The sequence below is a fragment of the Mobula birostris genome, chromosome 21, assembly GCF_030028105.1.
Source record: "Mobula birostris isolate sMobBir1 chromosome 21, sMobBir1.hap1, whole genome shotgun sequence".
NCBI classification, from domain to species: domain Eukaryota; kingdom Metazoa; phylum Chordata; class Chondrichthyes; order Myliobatiformes; family Myliobatidae; genus Mobula; species Mobula birostris.
Window position 1 is genome coordinate 26,023,835 of NC_092390.1, and position 18,409 is coordinate 26,042,243.

Sequence of the window (18,409 nt, forward strand, 5' to 3'; positions counted from 1 at the left end):
GTTCAAATGTCAGAAGGTTATGACATAACTTTATATAAAACTCTGGTTCGGCCACATCTAGAGTATTCTGCACCGTTCTGGTCGCCCCGCTGTAGGATGGATGTTGAGGCTTTGGAGAGGGTGCAGAAGAGGTTTACCAGGATGCTGCCTGGTTTAGAGGGCGTGTGCCATCACGAGAGGCTGGACAAACTCGGGTCGCTTTCTCTGGAGCGTCAGAGGCTGAGGGGAAATCCAACCGAGGTTTACAAGATTACGAGAGGCTTAGACAGAGTGGACAGAGAGCATCTCTTTTCCTAGAGTTGACATGTCTAATACCAGAGGGCAAGCACTGAAGCTGGGGGGGGGTTCAAGCGCATGTGAGGGGTGTTTTTTAAAAAATGCCGAGAATGGTGGATGCCTGGAATGCGCTGCCTGGTATGGTGGTAGAGACAAATACATTATAGGCTTTTAAGAGATGTTTGGATAGACACAAGGAAGATGGAGAGATATGGACACGGTGTAGGTAGGAGGGATTAGCCGTTAGGTATTTTTGATTTGCTTTTTAGCTGGTTCAGCACAAGGTTGTGGGGCCGAAGGGCCTCTTCCTGCGCTCTACTCTTCTATGTTCTATGTAAATCAGGGCTCAGTTCATCTGGCAATGCAGTAAATGAGTACTGCACAGGGAAATGGCTATGCTAATGCAGAAAACAGCCAACACAGTTTGTGACAAGAAGCGTCCATCTGAATTCCCATTCTTGTATGACCCAGCTTGAAGGCTGGCAAAGCATTCTGGAAAAAGTTGATTCTCACATGCACAGTTTTAGGGGGCTGAATCTTTAAGCACTTATGTTTATGCTCATAATGGAAATAACCTATGCCACAATAAGAAAATGCCCTTCATTTTCAAAAGCTACACTCGATTCCCTGCAAGAAAGTGTTCCTGACAGACCTGTGGTTTATGACATGTGACATTTGTGCTGCAGAACATTTACTCCTCACCTGAGATTCACCTCATTCGAAACTCTGCTACCCATATTCCACATGTTAAGGCACTAAGAACCATCTATCGGTGTTGAACCGCCAGGAATTTCCTTGGGTCAGTGGAGACGAGAGAATCTCAGTTAGTTGCCAACAACATCACAAGATCTCCCCCAATTTTTATTTGAGTTGCACCAACCAATTGGGATCATCCTCTCAAGGAGATCCACTGGCAAACAAGCTGTTGCAACCAGGCTTTTTCGACCCGCATTTATTTGCAGCTCAAATTAAAGCAAGGTCAATATTGCAATTCTGCAAAATGACAATACCTTTAGAATTTAATTTGTGAAGGAGGGGGGAAAATGACAAAAGCAGAGACATTTTGACTATCTAGTCCCAAATTCTCAGCATCAGAGTGCAGACAGCTGGGCCTTTATTGTATTTTCACTTGGACAATATATTTTGTTCTTCGTGTGGACTAGATATAAATTAACGGAGAACTGAATTTGATACGAGGCACACTCAAGTGTAGCTGAGAGCAAACTGCTGGAGGAGCTCAGCGTGGCAGACAACATCTGTAAAGGGATTTGGACAGATGACGTTCCGGGTCGAGACCCTTCATCTGGACTGGAGCACTCAAGTATCGGGTTATACTTAGAATTTGAACTCAGAATTAATACATAGCGTGCACCAAGTCAGCACTGCGACAGCAGTGTATTCACTTACTGACGCAGCAACGGGTTTGCCTCTATTTTCTCAATTAAGACAATTAGGTGTGATGCTTTCAATGAAACAATGAAACACTAGATGCAAAATTTTCAAGTATATACGAGCAGGTCTCCCCGGGCGCTGCTCAAATACAGTTTGGGATCCGAGGTATGGTTGTTCCGCTTAACAACTAATCAGTTTTTTTGTGTTTAAGGTCAATGTTCAATTACTTCATGCTAATTACAGTTGGCTATAAATTACCCAGGTCAACTTAGAGGTCAGTAAACTGCTCAGAAATTTCAGTTACTGAGTTAATCACTAGCTTTCTTTATTACTATTAGGATCACTTTCTAGCAAAACCTAATACACAAATTCAAAATTTCCTGCTGGGTGTGTATGGTTATATTCACATGTAAGGGGTGGGGGGGGGGGGGTCAGTGGGAAGAAGAGATTACCCATTGATTTTGGCAGGGGGCAGGTAGCATGAACCTAAAGCCGAACCCCTTACTCAAGGACTCTTCATCATTTGCCACAATGCTTTCCAATTTTGAAGGAAAGCTATGGGCCCATTTTCCTGATGTAAACTGCTCCATCAAAGCAGCATCCACAAGGATACTGGCCAACCCAGAAACTCCTTCCCCTTCTCCATGCCCTCCACCAGACCAGAAAGAACTTCCAAGTGAACAGCTAATATAGAGGCGCCATGGTAACGTAGAGGTCAGTGCAGAGCCATTACAGCTCGGAGCTTTGGAGTTCAGAGCTCCGTTCCACCATCCTCTCTAATCAAGTCTGTACGCTCCTTCTCAAGACCACGGGAGCTTGTTCCGAGTGCTCCAGCTTCCTCCCACAGCCCAGGGACATACCAGTCCGTAGGTTAATTGGCCATCGTAAATTGTCCCGTGATTAGGCGAGGTTAGATGGGGGGGGGGGTTTGCTGGGCACGTGGCTCAAAGAGCGGAAGGGTCTGTTCTGTGCTAGATCCCTAAAATAAAAAAAACAATAACATTTGCAGCGCCAGGTGTAAAATTGGGGTTCAATTCCTGCCACTGTCTGTAAGGGTTGGGGTTCAATTCCTGCCCCTGTCTGTAAGGGTTGAGGTCCAATTCCTGCCACTGTCTGTAAGGATTGGGGTTCAATTCCTGCCACTGTCTTACGGAATCTGCACGTTATTTTATTTAAAAATACACTGCAGAGTAGAACCTTCTGGCCCTTTAGCTAGCACCACCCGAGCAACCCCATTTTTACCCTAAACTAATCACGGGACAAGTTACAATGACCAATTAACCTACCCAGTAGGTCTTTGGACAGTGGGAGGAAACTGAAGGACTTGGGGAAAACTCATGCATTCCACAAGGAGGACTGCAGTCTCCTTGCAGAGGACGCTAGCATTGAACTCTGACACTGAGCTGTAACTGCGCCACACTAACGGTTATCCCCAGGACCTCACGGATGTCCTTGGGGTGCTCCGGTTCCCAGCCACATTCCAAAGATGCATGGTTAAAGTTAGTGAGCTGTGGGCACACTATGTTGGCACCAGGTGCATGGCAGCACTTGTGGACTGCCCAGCACAATCCTGACTGATTTGACTTGATGCAAGTGACACACTTCCCTATAGGTTTCAATGTACACGTGACAAATAAAGCGAATCTTTTAAAAATCACTGGTCATTACTAGGACAGGGAGGAGGGAGTACATTTCTCCCCCCACCCCACCTTCACAGCCAGGGGTGAAAAGGTACCCTGCGTCCCTATTCCAGTACAACCATGGAAAGTAGAGGATGCAAAGGGCACTAGTTCACCTCCCGGCTAGAAACCACACCCTGGTTTGCTATGGATAATACCCTGCACTCTGAATAACATTCCTGCATTCCTAAGGCAATACATCTTTAAGTTACTGTTTCGAGTACCATACAGAAGTAGGCAAACATTCCCTTTGTACTGTATTCACACCCAAGTTTCTTGCACAGGTTTTCAAAAATATTTTTTCACAAAACCAAACACAAGATGCAGGGTGTCTGTCTCCTCTAAAATAGCCTCTACATGAACTAAACGTACAAGCGACAGCAATTAAACCTCGTAGGCTGAAATGATCACACCTACGTTTACATGAGATGATGTCCAATCTTACAAAACGGAGAATCCTCTGATTCACAGTTGGTAGTTCTGATAATATTACCCATGAGATTGTTCACAGTCTACTGGAGAGTATATCCTGTTTCTAATGGGGGGGGGGGGAGGTATTATTTCATTGAATGTATTATTTTTCTAAGGAGAAGCAATACCCCTTAAAGCAGCAAAGTGTAATAACACTCCTTTCCCCAAGTTACGAGTCCCCAGGACTCAATGCCCTTAGCAAAACCTTGGCATAATTAGAAATTGGTTTTCCTTCCCTCTGTAATGCATGCAAGTGCTCAAGTGGGAAATATTTTCTGCTGCTAGGCAGATTTTTTCTGCGAACACTGAAAAGTAATGGCTCTTGGCCTTGCTTAATTTTTTTTTCGAGAAACCAAACATATCCACTAACACATGCAGCTTTTCAGGAAAGTTTACTGGCTAGCAAGTTCCTGGAAATCCCAGCTCTCCTGGGCTCGGGTGAAAGGAAACAAATTGGAACTGACTGGACTTCAATTTTTTTTTAAATTAAAAAGCTAATGGTAGATAACAGAGGCAGTTCAAAATTAAAATAGACATCCATAGACCGACCATTTATGGCATGCCGTTTATGAACACCCCTGTAGTCTCAAAGGTTTAAATATTAGATGTAACAACAATCATTGATATGGTTTCAAACTAAGCTCACGCCTCTACCTCCTCAGGAGGAGAAAGAAATCTGTCACATCCCCATCGTTCCTTACCAATTTTTAATAGAAAACATCCTAGCTAGATGCATCATGGTTGTGTATGGTAATTGATCTGCCCATGACTACGAGAAGCTGTAGAGTTGTGTACATAGCTCGGCCTAGCATGAAAACCAGCCTCTCCTCCGTGGTAGTTGATCTCAGTAAAGCAGCCAGCACAACTAAAGACCCCACTCACCTAGACATTCTCTCTTCTCCCACCAGCCAGAAGATACAAAACCCAGAAAGCATGTACCACCAGGATCAAGGACAGTTTCTACCTCACTGCTCTAAACCTACTGAATGGTTCCCTCGTACAAAAAGATGGCCTCCTGACCTCAGGATCTATCTTATTATGATCTTGTATTTAATTATCTGCCCTGCACTTTCTGTAGCTGTTGAAACTTAATTCTGCATTGTTATTGCACTATCTCAATGCAATGTGTAATGAACTGATCCATTATGAGCAGTATGCAAGTTTTTCCACTGTACCTCAGTATGCAATAATAAACCAGTTCCAATGAAAAAACACAGAAATTCCACTTAAAACTGATACTGTATTCTACTTCTCTGAACTACTCATTCAGTTCCCAAGGAAGTGCGCAGAGGATTGGTCATGCACCTCCTATCCAAAATTGATTTACTCTGTCACACTTTTTGAAACTGGTTTTGCTAGTACAACAAAGACTCATTTGTACATTGAGCAAATGTAAACCAACTTGTGTGGCAGCTCATCAAAACAGCAGTTTAATTGATGGACCCTGACTTTAAACGCCATTATATCACTGGTTGTAGAATCAGAACACAAGCTGATACACTACTCTAAATGGGCCATTTCAGCTAACAGTATTGTCTTACAAGATATTCAAGATTGTTTAATGTCATTTCCAGTACACAACTGTAAAGGAGAACAAAATAATAGTCACTCCGGATTTGACACAGCACCAAAAAAAAGATCACAATAATAAAAAAAACACATAATATACATAGATTGATTACATGCCCATAAAGTGACATAATGCACTGAAGTGTCAGTACATAAGGAGATTCTGACAGGGAATGTTAAAGTAGTGGTGGAGGGCAGGAGGTGTTGATGAGTCTTAAGGCTGATTCATACTTGTGCGTACGGGCTACGCCTTAAGCCTGATTTATACTACTGCGTGACCCTACGCCATAGTGAGCATGTGTAGTTGTGTCTGCGTTGCTCTGCAATTCACCGCCAAAACGCTAGTTCGCGGTGTGGTTTCTATGCCACTGTGTTGAGTTTCTTCGTGAGAGACATGGACGAGGAAATGCACTTCAAATATTTTTGGATGTCAGCAGGTAGATTTGACGATTTGGTTCATCATCTCCAACCATTTATTTCGCATCAGTGTACAGACATGGCGGAGAAAAGCAACCGGAAATGCGTTGGAGGAAATGCGATGCTACCAAGCAGACCAATCACAGTTGTTGTGGTCTGCGTCGCCGCGACACGTGAGTTACATTTTTGGGGAGGTGCACGTCACCCTACGGCGTAGGGTACGCGGTACCTACAGCGTACATTTGACACACAAGTATAAATCAGCCTTCACTGTTTGGGGAAAGTAACTGCTTTTGAAGTCTGATGGTGCTGGTGTGAATGCCATGTAACCTCCACCCTGACAGAAGAAGGACAAACAGTCCAAGAGCAGGGAGGGCAAAATCCTTTATGATGTTGCTGGCCTTTTTCCAGCACCTCAGCTTTGTCACAAGATAGGCCTCCACCTTGAGTATGGACTGGTAGAGGTATTTAAGTAAAACATAAAATCATTATTGACAGCATCCAGTGCCACACAAAAGAGTAATATCAGCAAAAGGAAGGAAGGAGTAATAATAAATTTTAAAGATGTTTTGGCCAACCTTTTCTTAAACATTGTTGCCCATTTGGGCTCATTTGCAGAGGGTCATTATTTAGGGTGATTGGGAAGAGGCATACAGCATCTTTACTGTGAATGTCAAATACACCTCTCTAAAAGATGATAGAAAATCCTTGCAGCCCTACACTTTCGATATGCCCCTCCAGGCTCCACACACACACACATTTACTTTTCACAGGCTATACAAGTTAATAATGCTGACTTCTGCCTGTTTGAGGATTGAAAGCAGCCAGCCAAAACCTTAATCCCTCTTAATTCTTGCTCATTATCAGGTGGGTTACAAATGATGTATGTACCTTTAATTTCTTCATAATCTGCAAATGACTAAATTGCGAAGATTTGTTTTCCCCAAAGACTTATCTAATCTTCAGTGTTTTTCTGACAAAATATACAGGTTAAAAATCACTTACTTTAGAACATAGAAATCTACAGCACATTACAGGCCCTTCGGCCCACATTGTTGCACTGACCATGTAACCTACTCTAGAAAATGCCTAGAATTTTCCTAATGCAGAGCCCTCTATTTTTCTAAGCTCCATGTACCTATCCAAGAGTCTCTTAGAGGACCCTATTGTATCCACCTCCACCACCGTCGCTGGCAGTGCATTCCACGCACCCATTACTCTGTGGAAAAACTTACCTCTGACATCCCCCCTGTACCTACTTCCAAGCACCTTAAAACTATGGCCCCTCATGTTAGTCATTATAGCCCTTTAAAGGGCAATTAATCAGACTCGTTTCACTGTATGAATTTGGCATCTTTATTTCCTATTTCTTTTTTAAAAATTGGAGAATGTTATGACATGAAGAGTACGAGAAGGCAGGAGAATGGGGTTGACGGGAGATAATAAATCAGCCACGATGGAATAGCGCAGCAATCTCAATGGGCTGAATGGCCTAATTCTACTCCTATGTCTTATTTTCTTAGAAGTTGTTAAAACACAACTTTATTAAAGAATCGGCTCAAAATATTAACTGTTTGTTTATTTCCATAGGTGCTGCCTGGCCCGCTGGATTTGCTGCAGCATTTTGCGTTTGTCACTCTAGTTTTTCAACATCCAAGAATCCCTTGTATTGTTAAAAACTCAATTGTTTTATCGTGTATTTTAAACTGTACCACCAGAGATGGCAAATCAGTGAACAAAAGCAGTATTATTTCAAGCAGCTCGCTCTCCAAATTAAAATGTAATAGCTGCAACTGGAGAGATTGTTTCAAAATGAACATTAGTGATTTGTCCACAGTGAGCCCAAACTCTTTCTATTCTTTCCCCCCCCCCCCCCAGTGCAAGATGTCAAAAAGAGTTGGTAGAAACTTTGGAGTTGTACTCCCTGGAGACACCTGCTGAACACTATATTGCATTACACGTGAGAGTTGACATAGCAAACCTGAAGGATAAATGTTGACAGAAAAGCAGGGCCAAAAAGGTAAAAGAGAGATATACAGTCGCAGATTCAAATGGATAACATTTTTGATACTGAGCGATGATTTTATAAAACCGGAAATATCAAATACTTTAAAGGATGACTTTCACATTTATATTTCCTAGCATGTCTAATAATGCCTAGCCTGCAACCCTAAAGCAGAACATCAACGACACAAAACATCATAAATGTCATAACAGTTGAAAATAGCCAAAGCCAAATTGCAAGCCATTAAATTCCACTAGAGACTCGGCAACTTCAATGAGAAAATAACACATCTGTTCAGTATCAACTGAACCTAAAATGGAATCAAAAGATAATAGGAATAAAGAGCTTTCAAATTAGAATTTTGAGCTCAAACAAAAGGCAATGTAAATAAAATAATTACCAAGGTCAGCCTTCTCTTTTAACACATCCTTGAAACTGAGGCCACTGTTGAGGGTACATTGTCTGTAGTGATGCAAAGTTTCCTTTTGTCCATTGATCCTCAGCTCCTTTCTCTTTGAGGGTTTCAGTGACACAGCCCCGAGGCCCCGTGTCCACGTGCTGAAATCTGAGCATGTCCATTTCATCAGGTCATCCAGCTTCACGATTACTTTCTCTGAAACAGCTACAACTTCATCCTGTAAACAGTACCAGAATATTCAACACTAAGACGTTGCTGATCTTTGAAGGCTTTCATTACATTTCAGACGATCGAGTTTTCAATTTCAATTTGTAGCACATCACAACTCTCATCTAAATGAATCTATAGTTGACTTAATATTTTTAAAATCACTATCCAACTGTATCATTAGATAGGAACATGGGATCAAACCGCACAGGGACCATTCAATTTGTCAGGTTTGACTCAAGAGAAAAAGATTGTTAAACTGCCCTGCCAATAGCCCAGCACATTTTTCCTTCTAAATATTTATTCTCTTTCAAAAGTTACTGTTCAATTTATTTACACCACCCTTTGAAGCAATGCATTCCACATCATGACAATTTACTCCAAATGTTAAAACAAAAAAGTTGCTTTATCTCCTTCCTGGTTGTCATTTCAATTACATTAAACCTGTGCCTGGTTGTTAACAACACTTCAGCTAACAGAATACACAAGTAGCCTGCTTTCAGATATATGTAAATAGCTATCCAAAAGTTTACTGAAGCAACTTCAATGACTTTCCTTCCAATCTGTCTACTCCTCTAGAAAACCACAACACTGCTGACCACAGAGGCAAGAAGTATCATATCACTGAAGTTTAATCTATTGACTGAAGACACTAAGCCACAATGGTACATAATCAATTGTGCTAGGTCTTTCATTCTGCATTATCGGTTCACTAGGAATATCATTTGTGGGGGAAATAGGGCCTGGCGAAACTGAAAGGTAAATGGCTCCAAATGAATATTTTGCGAATTACCTGAAAATCAGAAGGATAAAATTTTACTGACTGACTTTAAGAAGAAATGCAAACACTTACACAAGTTTCAACTAATTAATGTCATTAATATTTGCAGTCTTAGTGGTGTAGCTTGAATTTTGCATTGATATGAAGATGCTTTAAAGAGACATGCACCAAGATTTTAAGGATTTCAAATAACTGTCTTGTTATTTTTGTTTAAACTAGAGATCCTTTCTGATCTTGTGACTTAATTCTTTTCTTTCAAGCAGCATAAATCATCTTCCATAAATTTCTAACATACCTTTTTGATTATAAAGCTGAACTAGAAAAACATTGAAAGGAACATACTCCACATTGAATATTTCAATAACAAATGCCTAAGTTATTTCAACTATAATTTGTCGTGCTGCCACTACAAACAGCAAGATGGTCAAATGGAACTTTAAATTCACTTGAAAGTTTAGCTTCTTCAAATCATTATGTTCCCACCTCCCCCCCTCCAAATATTCCATATTCTCTTTCTGATAATGAGATACACAGTTGAGTGTGCTGCAAATTATATTAAAACCTCTTGTTGTTAAGAAACTAAAGCTCTAAGTACAGAATTATTGGCAATGAAACAATGCCAGCATTAGTTTGGGAATATGTTGTCCGCTTTATAAAGTCCAAATGGAGGAAACAAAGGCATTTTACAGTTTTCGTAATCCACTTTGAATGTTCTGTTGTTGGGTGACTTGCTTGAATTCCCTTTTATACATAGTGCCTGATGAACACATCTGTTAGCTATGTGGCAAAGATGCTGTAATATGAGAAGGTGAAAACAATCACTTTCCAAAGTTCATCAAATCAAGTTTAATGCCAGAATTTCCAGATGCTTGCTCAAATATGATTTAGGATCATACAGAATATTAAGCTTCTATCCGGAGAGTATCTCATGCCAAAAATCAGAGCCTACTTTACCCCCACAATTATCTACATGGTGTAGTATAAAATTATGAAATCCTCAGATACAAAGAAGGAAACAAAAATAACAGAATCTAAAGATTTATTAGAGGCTGTAAATTCCAAGGTTGAAGCGATTGCTTGAAAATCACCAAACAGTAATTTGCTATTTTTAGTGAAAGCATCCAATATTCATCTTTAGAAAAAGCAAGTAATTATTTAGCATAATTTATAATTTTCAAGTTATATTACAGGAAACTGTCACAAATACAAGTAAACTGTGCAATAAATTGCTGCTTACAGTTAGCAGTGAAATTGTATGCAATCATCCATATAATAATCTTAGTTAATATATGGTTTGGTCTGCTCAACCCTTTGATAAAACAGCTACCAAAAGAAAGAAAATCTGTCATGCTGGGAATGTTTCAGTCTGTTGCCTCATGAGGTCAAAGAAAGAATTCCTCAGGTCAAAACAGATTAGTACACCTGCTTTGCTGTCTATTGAATTACTGACCTCGCAACATGAGAAATGATGCCTATAGGAATGAGAAAGCCCTTTATGTAAAGTGGCTATCTAGTAATTCATGTCCTTTAAAAAGGAGACCTTCAGATTTTTAATTTTGTTCTTGTTCTAACTTTAATTAACAGAAAGCTTGAAGAAGAAATGTTTAGGAACAGCTTCTTCCCTCTCCCATCAGATTTCTGAATGAACAATGAACCCATGAACACTACCTCACTGTTTTTGCATTACTTAATCTTTTTAATTTTAATGTATTACACTGTAAAGCTGCCACAACAAATTTCACAAATGCCAGTGATAATAAACCTGTCGTTATAAATTCACGTTAACATTTAAATTCTAATACTAGTGTTACACTGAGCATAAAGAACAAATATGCATTTGAAAATGTAAATTGTACCACTCACTTTATGAATAATCCTAAAATGCACTCTCATTCCCATAAATTGTTTATTTTTGGCTGCAATAAGATTGCAATTTTCTTCTGTCTTGATTGCACAATGTATTCTGAAAATTGTCACTTTTAGAACAAAGAGCATGGTGAAAATTTAAGAACAGACAAAAAGAAATGAAAATACATTTATTGTTGTATCTTCTTTTCATCTCCACTTGTCTCCCGACAGCATTTTCACCCAATTATCCACATCACCACTTCACTCCCCATCATACAGTATAATTACACTTCAGATACACTCTATGAAGTTCTGATAGACACTATTCCATTTTCATACTGGACAATGAATGATAGTGCACTACTCAGCCAAAGGAGACATCAGCACCAAGTCTGCTCTTGATCTCACCCAACATAGCAGGGCGACCGTTGATACTAAGTGCCAAAACATCCTTCTCCTCTCTAGTCAAGGCCAGGAACCTCCAACTAGCTGATTCAGGACAGACCAAGCGGTAAAAAATTCTATACCATTTCATTTTACAAAACTCCAATCTTCTTATGAACTTGCCTCCTCTTTCATTTGCAAAGCTGTCACAACTGCTCAAGTGACAAGAACTTTAAGGTACACGAGAAGGGTTTTTCAGGGCACCGGGCATCGGAAGAGCACTTCTCTATGCAAATATCAACATTTCAGCCAGCACTGCATCTGTATCTCAAGCTGGTAGTGCTGGAGAATGGAACAGTCTAAACGTCAGCCATACTACAATGACCAGTGAACCTCGAGGCCAGATACATAAACCCACTCTCAATAATATTTTATCTAACCTGATTTGCAGAGACTAACAGACCTTAGCCTTTTTTGGATTTAGAATTTCTATTCTAGCCTTTTCCAAACCTCCTGTGCAAAGATTCAAAAAGGGATGCTGGGCTGTGAGAGTTCCAAGTTGGTTGCAATTTGGACAAGTGTGGTGTTGAACTTGTTTTTTCATGCCCCTGAAGCTTCTGAGTTCTGATGAAGAGTCCCCGACCTGAGATATCAACTTTCTGCAGCTGCTATGTGTCCTACTGAATTTTTCCAGCATTTCTTGTTTTTATTTCAAATTTTCAGCAAAAGAATTTGAAAATCAAAATAAACTGCACATTAATCTTTGGTATTTGTGTCATGTACCTCCTTGTTTACGACCTACTTTCATCAGCTCAGCAATTAAAGACTGATAATGCTGCCCCAACTAAAACCACTCATCACTGCTGCACCAATGTTACATTCTGCTCTTTTCATTTACAATGAGTTAATAACCACAATATAAACCTTGCACTGGCCACCTATATAATCCTTGCATCTTTACATGCAAATGTGGAAATTTACCAAAATTCTGACTTTACTCTGGATTGATGCCAAAAGAATTTTTTTTTTAATTGCTATTATATAAAATACTGCACTCTTAAAAGAACATTGGATAACCTTTGAAACCCACTCATCTCACTGTTAAAGCCGGCGATGAACTTCTAAAAGTAATTAGAGTCCTGCTATTGAATTCACATTACCAATAGAGGACAGAATAACTAAAGAGTATTTGGTAACTGGAACCCAATTTAAAGAAGTCAGATGCTTGGCACTAAAGTTTTACTTTCCCTGATGTGCACCCCATGACCACCACTTATTTTTCAGAATAATCACTTCAATTCTTTTTCTGAAAGCAAGCTTTTAAGACATCTTCAAATTAGCCAAGCCAGCAGCAGAGCTAGGAAAAACATTTTTAACAAATGTTAAGATTCATTCCAAGTTATTTATTTTCCTGACACTTAAAGCAGGCCAACTTAGTCGTAAAATATTACGATGCTGCCCTACAGCTTTCATTTATGTCATTATTTCCTCTCCTACATTAGATTTAAAAATTGTTTAAACATCTTTAGTTACTGCCTGAACAGTGACTGACCCACTTTAAAAATCAGCCTTGCCATGCAGGCAATGCTGCTTGCTGGATTTGAATTTTGAAGAAGTGACTCTTGGGGGTGGGGTGGGGGGGGGGAGAGAAAGGATATTGCTGTTTTCCTATTACTGTATTCAAAACAGATGACATTATTCAAATAATTGGCACATTAAATGAAAAAGCCCATGATGCTATCAGCATCAGAACATAAGAAATGCAAAACTTTAGAAAAAATGTTGCCAAAAATATACTGCAGCGTTATTTCACGGATTTGCATAATTGTATTCATTATATCTGATCCCTCTGGGGAGTGAGACATTAATATACTGTACAGTGAAGATGAACCACAATTTATTCAGCTTTACTGGAATAGTTTGCCATTATTGCTGCATATTTATGCCCAATTTAATACGCAGGCACAATTAGCATCTTATGATTCACGGCACAGCAACAAAAAAGGTGGATTAGAGTTGAAATAGAAGGTAATTGTTCTGTGACAAATAGTCTTTTTAAAAAAAATCTGAAAAGGAGCACACAACTGCAATCTATTAGAGAATCTTACTGCGTAGGAGTCCATTCATCCCCTAATGCATGCGCAAGCTCTTTGAGAAATATCCATTTCATTTCACATTGCCTTCTCTTTCCTGACATCCTTTTTTAAAAAAAAACTTTTACCAAGCATATACCTCATTTACTTGTCAAAGTTATTAATCAGCCTCTGTCCCACCTTTTCAAGAAGGCTGTTCCAAATTATAACAATATTCTTATGTAAAGACATGTTTTGTTCTCTACCCCGCTGACCCTAATGATTGCTAGTTTGATGGCTCTGGGCCTGTACGTGCTGCAGCTTAAACATATAAAGGGGCATCTCACTGGAACCTATCGAATATTGAAAGGCTTTGATAGAGTGGATGTGGAGGGGATATTTCCTACAGTGGGTGAGTCTGGGACCAGAGGGCACAGCCCTCTGCAAGGGTTTCCTGTTAGAACAGAGATGAGGAGGAATCTCTCTAGCCTGGGGATGGTGAATCTTTGGAGTTCATTGCCACAAGATGGCTGTGGGAGCCAAGTCATTGGATCTATTTAAAGTGGAAGTTGATAGGTTCTTGATTAGTAGGGGTGTCAAAGGTTACAGGGAGAAGCTAGGAGAATGGGTTGAAAGGGATAATAAATCAGCCATGATGGAATGGTGGAGCAAACTTGACAGGCCGAATGGCCTAATTCTGCTCCTATGTCTTACAAGATTCTGAAGTGTAACAGCTTCACTCTAAACCCTTGTACTTCTCACTCCCATTTTATTTATGAGGCATCATCCCATGTTGTAATAGCTCTTAGGATGGTTGTTTGTTTCATTAGATTATAGGGCCTGATCTATTTGCCATCAATTGTTTGATTTGGATTTACCTGACAGTCTGAAGCCATAAATGAAAAAGTTAAAAATCCACAAAGATCCAGTGTTGAGATGCTAATTTGTTGAACACTCACTATTGACACTGTACCATAAAACCTAGAAAGCAGGAGCTTCTGCAGTGTCTAACAGCATATGTTTTTACATGGTACATATTACACATGCAGTGCAGTGCATATAATATATACCAGTTGCTCATAAATTTGCGAGATAGTTCATCTACTATTGAAATAAGTTAGCATTCATATAAATTATTTCCGTTCCAATATAACCCAAACCTTTTACGGGGAATCGTCCATTTATGATACAGGATGAAAAAGGTCACTGTTTTGTGGTATAGAACGAACAAAATTTTGGTAACTGACATCTTCGAATTTTTTTTTAAATGGGCAATAATGGATTTCCTGTGGGGCGTTTCTAAATTTAGAAATTAATATGAAATGATAGGTCAATTAACTTGCAATTCCCATTCCCTAAACAGAAAGCTGGTGTAATGTATAGGAGAATACAATGCGAGATGGACGATAACCATCAATTCTGACAAGAACCGTATGTACACAACACACCTATTAATATGTGACAACTGCGTTAACATATTAATGGGAGTCTCATATTGAGCTCGCTAGAGCTTGGTGTAAGTTTCTCTGGGCAACTTGCCAACGCTCAGGATCAGTGTGTGCGCGCTCGTTGCCGTTCCTGCTGCTGTTCTCTTTACTAATGAATGACTAACTCTGGCCAGAAGGGAAATGACATCAGCTGCCGCGAAGTAAGGACTGCATCTGGAAACTACAACCTGCTCCTACCCTCGCCCGTGTTATTTAAAGTACACAAGATATTTGCATAATTTCAGGTCTGTCCGAGAAAGAGTTAACTTCTAGTTTACAGCACTTTAACAGATGACACCGAGGTTTTCCGGGCGATATTAACCAGGTTAATGATTAACGACAGTACTTTGCTCCTTGACTCCGATATCAGAAATAGCAGATCAGCACAATTAACCGCAATATAAAAATCACATAGTGCAATATATACAAATTCATGTTAAAATAGATGTTCACAATCTATTTAAAATTACAACACGCCTCCCTTCAATTTAGCTGAATAAACATAATTATCAACCAGCAGGTTCACGGTGAGAAAAACTATGCACAATGAGGTCCGCTTGCCTGCATTCCTCGGAAGATGCAAATAAACGCTATTAAATTGTGGTATTAGCAGATATTCCACCCTGCATAATAAACTAATCGCTTTCAACTGCTTTACATATGGGAGGGGGGAGGGGTCAGAATTAGCCTGAAGTGCCATGGCTCCGTTTCGTTATTTAGTTTATTCCTTTTTTTCCAGATCACTTAACCGCGTCAAGTAATAAATTTCAAAAGCAAATAATAAGGGGGGGGTGCGAAGGGAGACAGCTGCACAGGAAAATTTAGACGGGGGAGGGGTGACAGAACTCTAGAGAAAGGTCATTAAGTGTTTTCAATAGTTTTTTTTAAACTGGGCAATTAATTTTCTAATTATCGATCTGGAAAGAGAAATGAAGTAGATAAACAGGTCGAATATAATTAGACTGGAGAGCAACAGTAACAGAGTGGTTAAAAGTATTTTTGCTAACGTGTTCGGGGAAAAAAAGTAATACGAGGGATTAACTGCTTCTAAACCTGTTGCAAGATATGAAAAGGTAATTTGACACGCCAGTCTTTCAGAATGCACAATTAACTCCGACATGCAGACAAGAGCTGTTTTCATGAGCACAACTAGTTGCCTGTAGTGTTTACAATCTATACTCTCTCGCCCCTATCAGGATACTGTAAAACGCAATTTAAAAGCTCTGCTATTTACACGTCACGCTAACCAGCACTTCAGCGCGCAACTGTTCATCATTGATTTTCACACACATCACTGCTATATTACAGACCAATCCAGTCCCTACTGTCCGCTTGATGTATTTATATGGTAACTGAATCAGATTTCAGCTTTTTAATAAAAAAGTTATTTAAAGATTTGCGTCATTGCATGGAAAATTGCGCGAGGCCAGTTTCCTTGGCACGCTAGATATTTTTCTCTCTCATCCGAATGTGCTGTTTGGATGTTTACATGGAAAGAATCGGTTTTCACTACACACTGTAGAAACACGTCACACGCTGACAATCAAAAAAAAGACTCGCCGCATCACATCTCCTGTGCGGAGAGAGCTCAACAGAGACACGGCTTCTCACTGTATTATTGTACCTGTCCCCTTTCAGCCGGTTTCACGCTTTCATAGTACAGCTTTGATCTCACCCCGTTTCGTAATTTCCGCCTTTTAGTTCATGCTAAATATTTTTAATCACATAGACCCCCCCTCCCTTCAAGCCCAAGACAAATAGCTGAACATTACCCAACCGAACTACAGGGGGAGGGTACAAATATCCTTTCCTTTTACTTTACACTATGCAAATAGATTCTATAAATATTCTTATTTTCTGTAAAGTTCACGTACAGCAAATGCTAGTTTATAAGCGACAAAGTGCACAGCTCATATTTCATAAAAGGCAGCAACTAAAATATTGCAGTCAATTAAAACCGAATCAAACAAGAAAGTGGGGGTCATCACCTCTCCGTGCCCGATCGACCTTCCTTCGGGTGTATCTTCGGGGAGAAAATAGAGTTTGGAACTCGACAAAAGTTGCTTGTTGTTTCTCTCTTCCCACAACAACTGGAGTTCTGCTATGCAAATCGGAGCTCCTGGCTTACATCTTACAAAGAAAAAGTCTCCGAGGGAGAGGATTCTTGCTCTGCCTTCAAGACTGAATTTGAAAGCTTTGTAGAAAATGTAGGCTCCGTGTAAACCGCACGGAGAACCAACCCACTGCGAGGGAAAAACATACACAACATAATTAATAATATATATTAAAAATGAAACATATGGGAGATTTTGACTGGAACCGAATTTTTTTCTTTTTAAAAAGAAAAACAATCTAAATATGTTTGGAACAATTTCTGAAGAGCTGTATGTCAGCTTTTTAAAATTATTTTTGAACTTTTACACCCTATTCACAAGTCAGTTGAAGTCAGGCGAAGGGAAGGATGCAGGCGGTGGAGAGGTTTGAAGGGCAGTGTGAGAATAATAGCAGAGAGCAGTTTAATACCTTGATTGAGTCCGTCTCCATATCGCCCTTCTCAATTGATTGAAGTCTACATTCTCCTCCAAAGTTGGCTTGAATGAATGTGCGAGGTCCTGGCAGCTCCAAGAATATTTCGTAAAAGGGTGCAGCGATGGTGCAATATGAAATTCATTTCTCTTCACCCAGTCAAATCCAATATGATCGCAATCCGCACCTAATTATTGCCCCTCCCCCTAACTTTTCATACCTCCTCCCCAAACTGCACCAAATGCCTGAAAATCCTATTGTTTTTCTTCTGCAAAGTGATTTGCAACAGCGTCCTTCCAACCTAAACGCGCTAGGAATTGCGATGCTCGCAGCTTTCGGTACGGCCATAAAAACAACCACTGCAGCGAACGGGAGCAGGCGACTATTCGGATCACCCCTAGCCTGGCTGTACCCGAATTTGAGGCGGAATTTCATTTTTCGCCAAGGTTTTTGTGAGCACTGGCCTCTACCGTCCTGCCAGGACCTGCGGCATGACGTCAGCGTGTGTATATGAGAGAAAAGAGAGAGCGAGAGATTTCCTGCAGCGGTCCCGGGTCCGCGCGCCCGCAGCTGCGTGCACGCGCGCTGCTGGCAGCAAGGGACGCCGAATCGAGGACGATACTAGCAAGGTCTAGTGCATGTGCACAAACCATGCACCTCTAGTCGGGGGGGAAATCACGGCGGCGGGGACGCGCATTGCCGCTTCTCCCCCCGGAACAGTTTGCAAATAAAATGCAAATTGGCGAAGCTTGTGGGAGCTCTGGGTGCTGCATATATTGCATTAAGGGCTCAGGTGCTTAGCCCCGGACAATGTCAGAGCTAGGAAGTCTCCGTTGCATGGCTCCAAATGCTGGGGTACACGTACAGCATCGCATAT

General features: G+C 40.4%; 1 protein-coding gene across 2 annotated transcripts in view; it reads right to left on the reverse strand.

The window, feature by feature from the left end:
- arid5b (AT-rich interaction domain 5B) overlaps positions 1–17,634 on the reverse strand; it is a 145,698-nt gene extending 128,064 nt beyond the window's left edge. The window contains exons 1-3 of one of the 2 annotated variants that reach the window (XM_072239197.1): positions 17,530–17,634; positions 16,995–17,249; positions 8,210–8,444 (exon numbers count right to left, since the gene is read on the reverse strand). In XM_072239197.1, the coding sequence (XP_072095298.1) occupies positions 8,210–8,444; positions 16,995–17,249; positions 17,530–17,550 (511 nt within the window). In that variant the 5' untranslated portion in view covers positions 17,551–17,634. Of the gene's footprint in view, positions 1–8,209; positions 8,445–16,630; positions 16,685–16,994; positions 17,250–17,529 lie in introns of those variants that run through there. The other variant, XM_072239196.1, reaches the window with a different exon arrangement.
- Between the last annotated feature and the right edge of the window lie 775 nt (positions 17,635–18,409).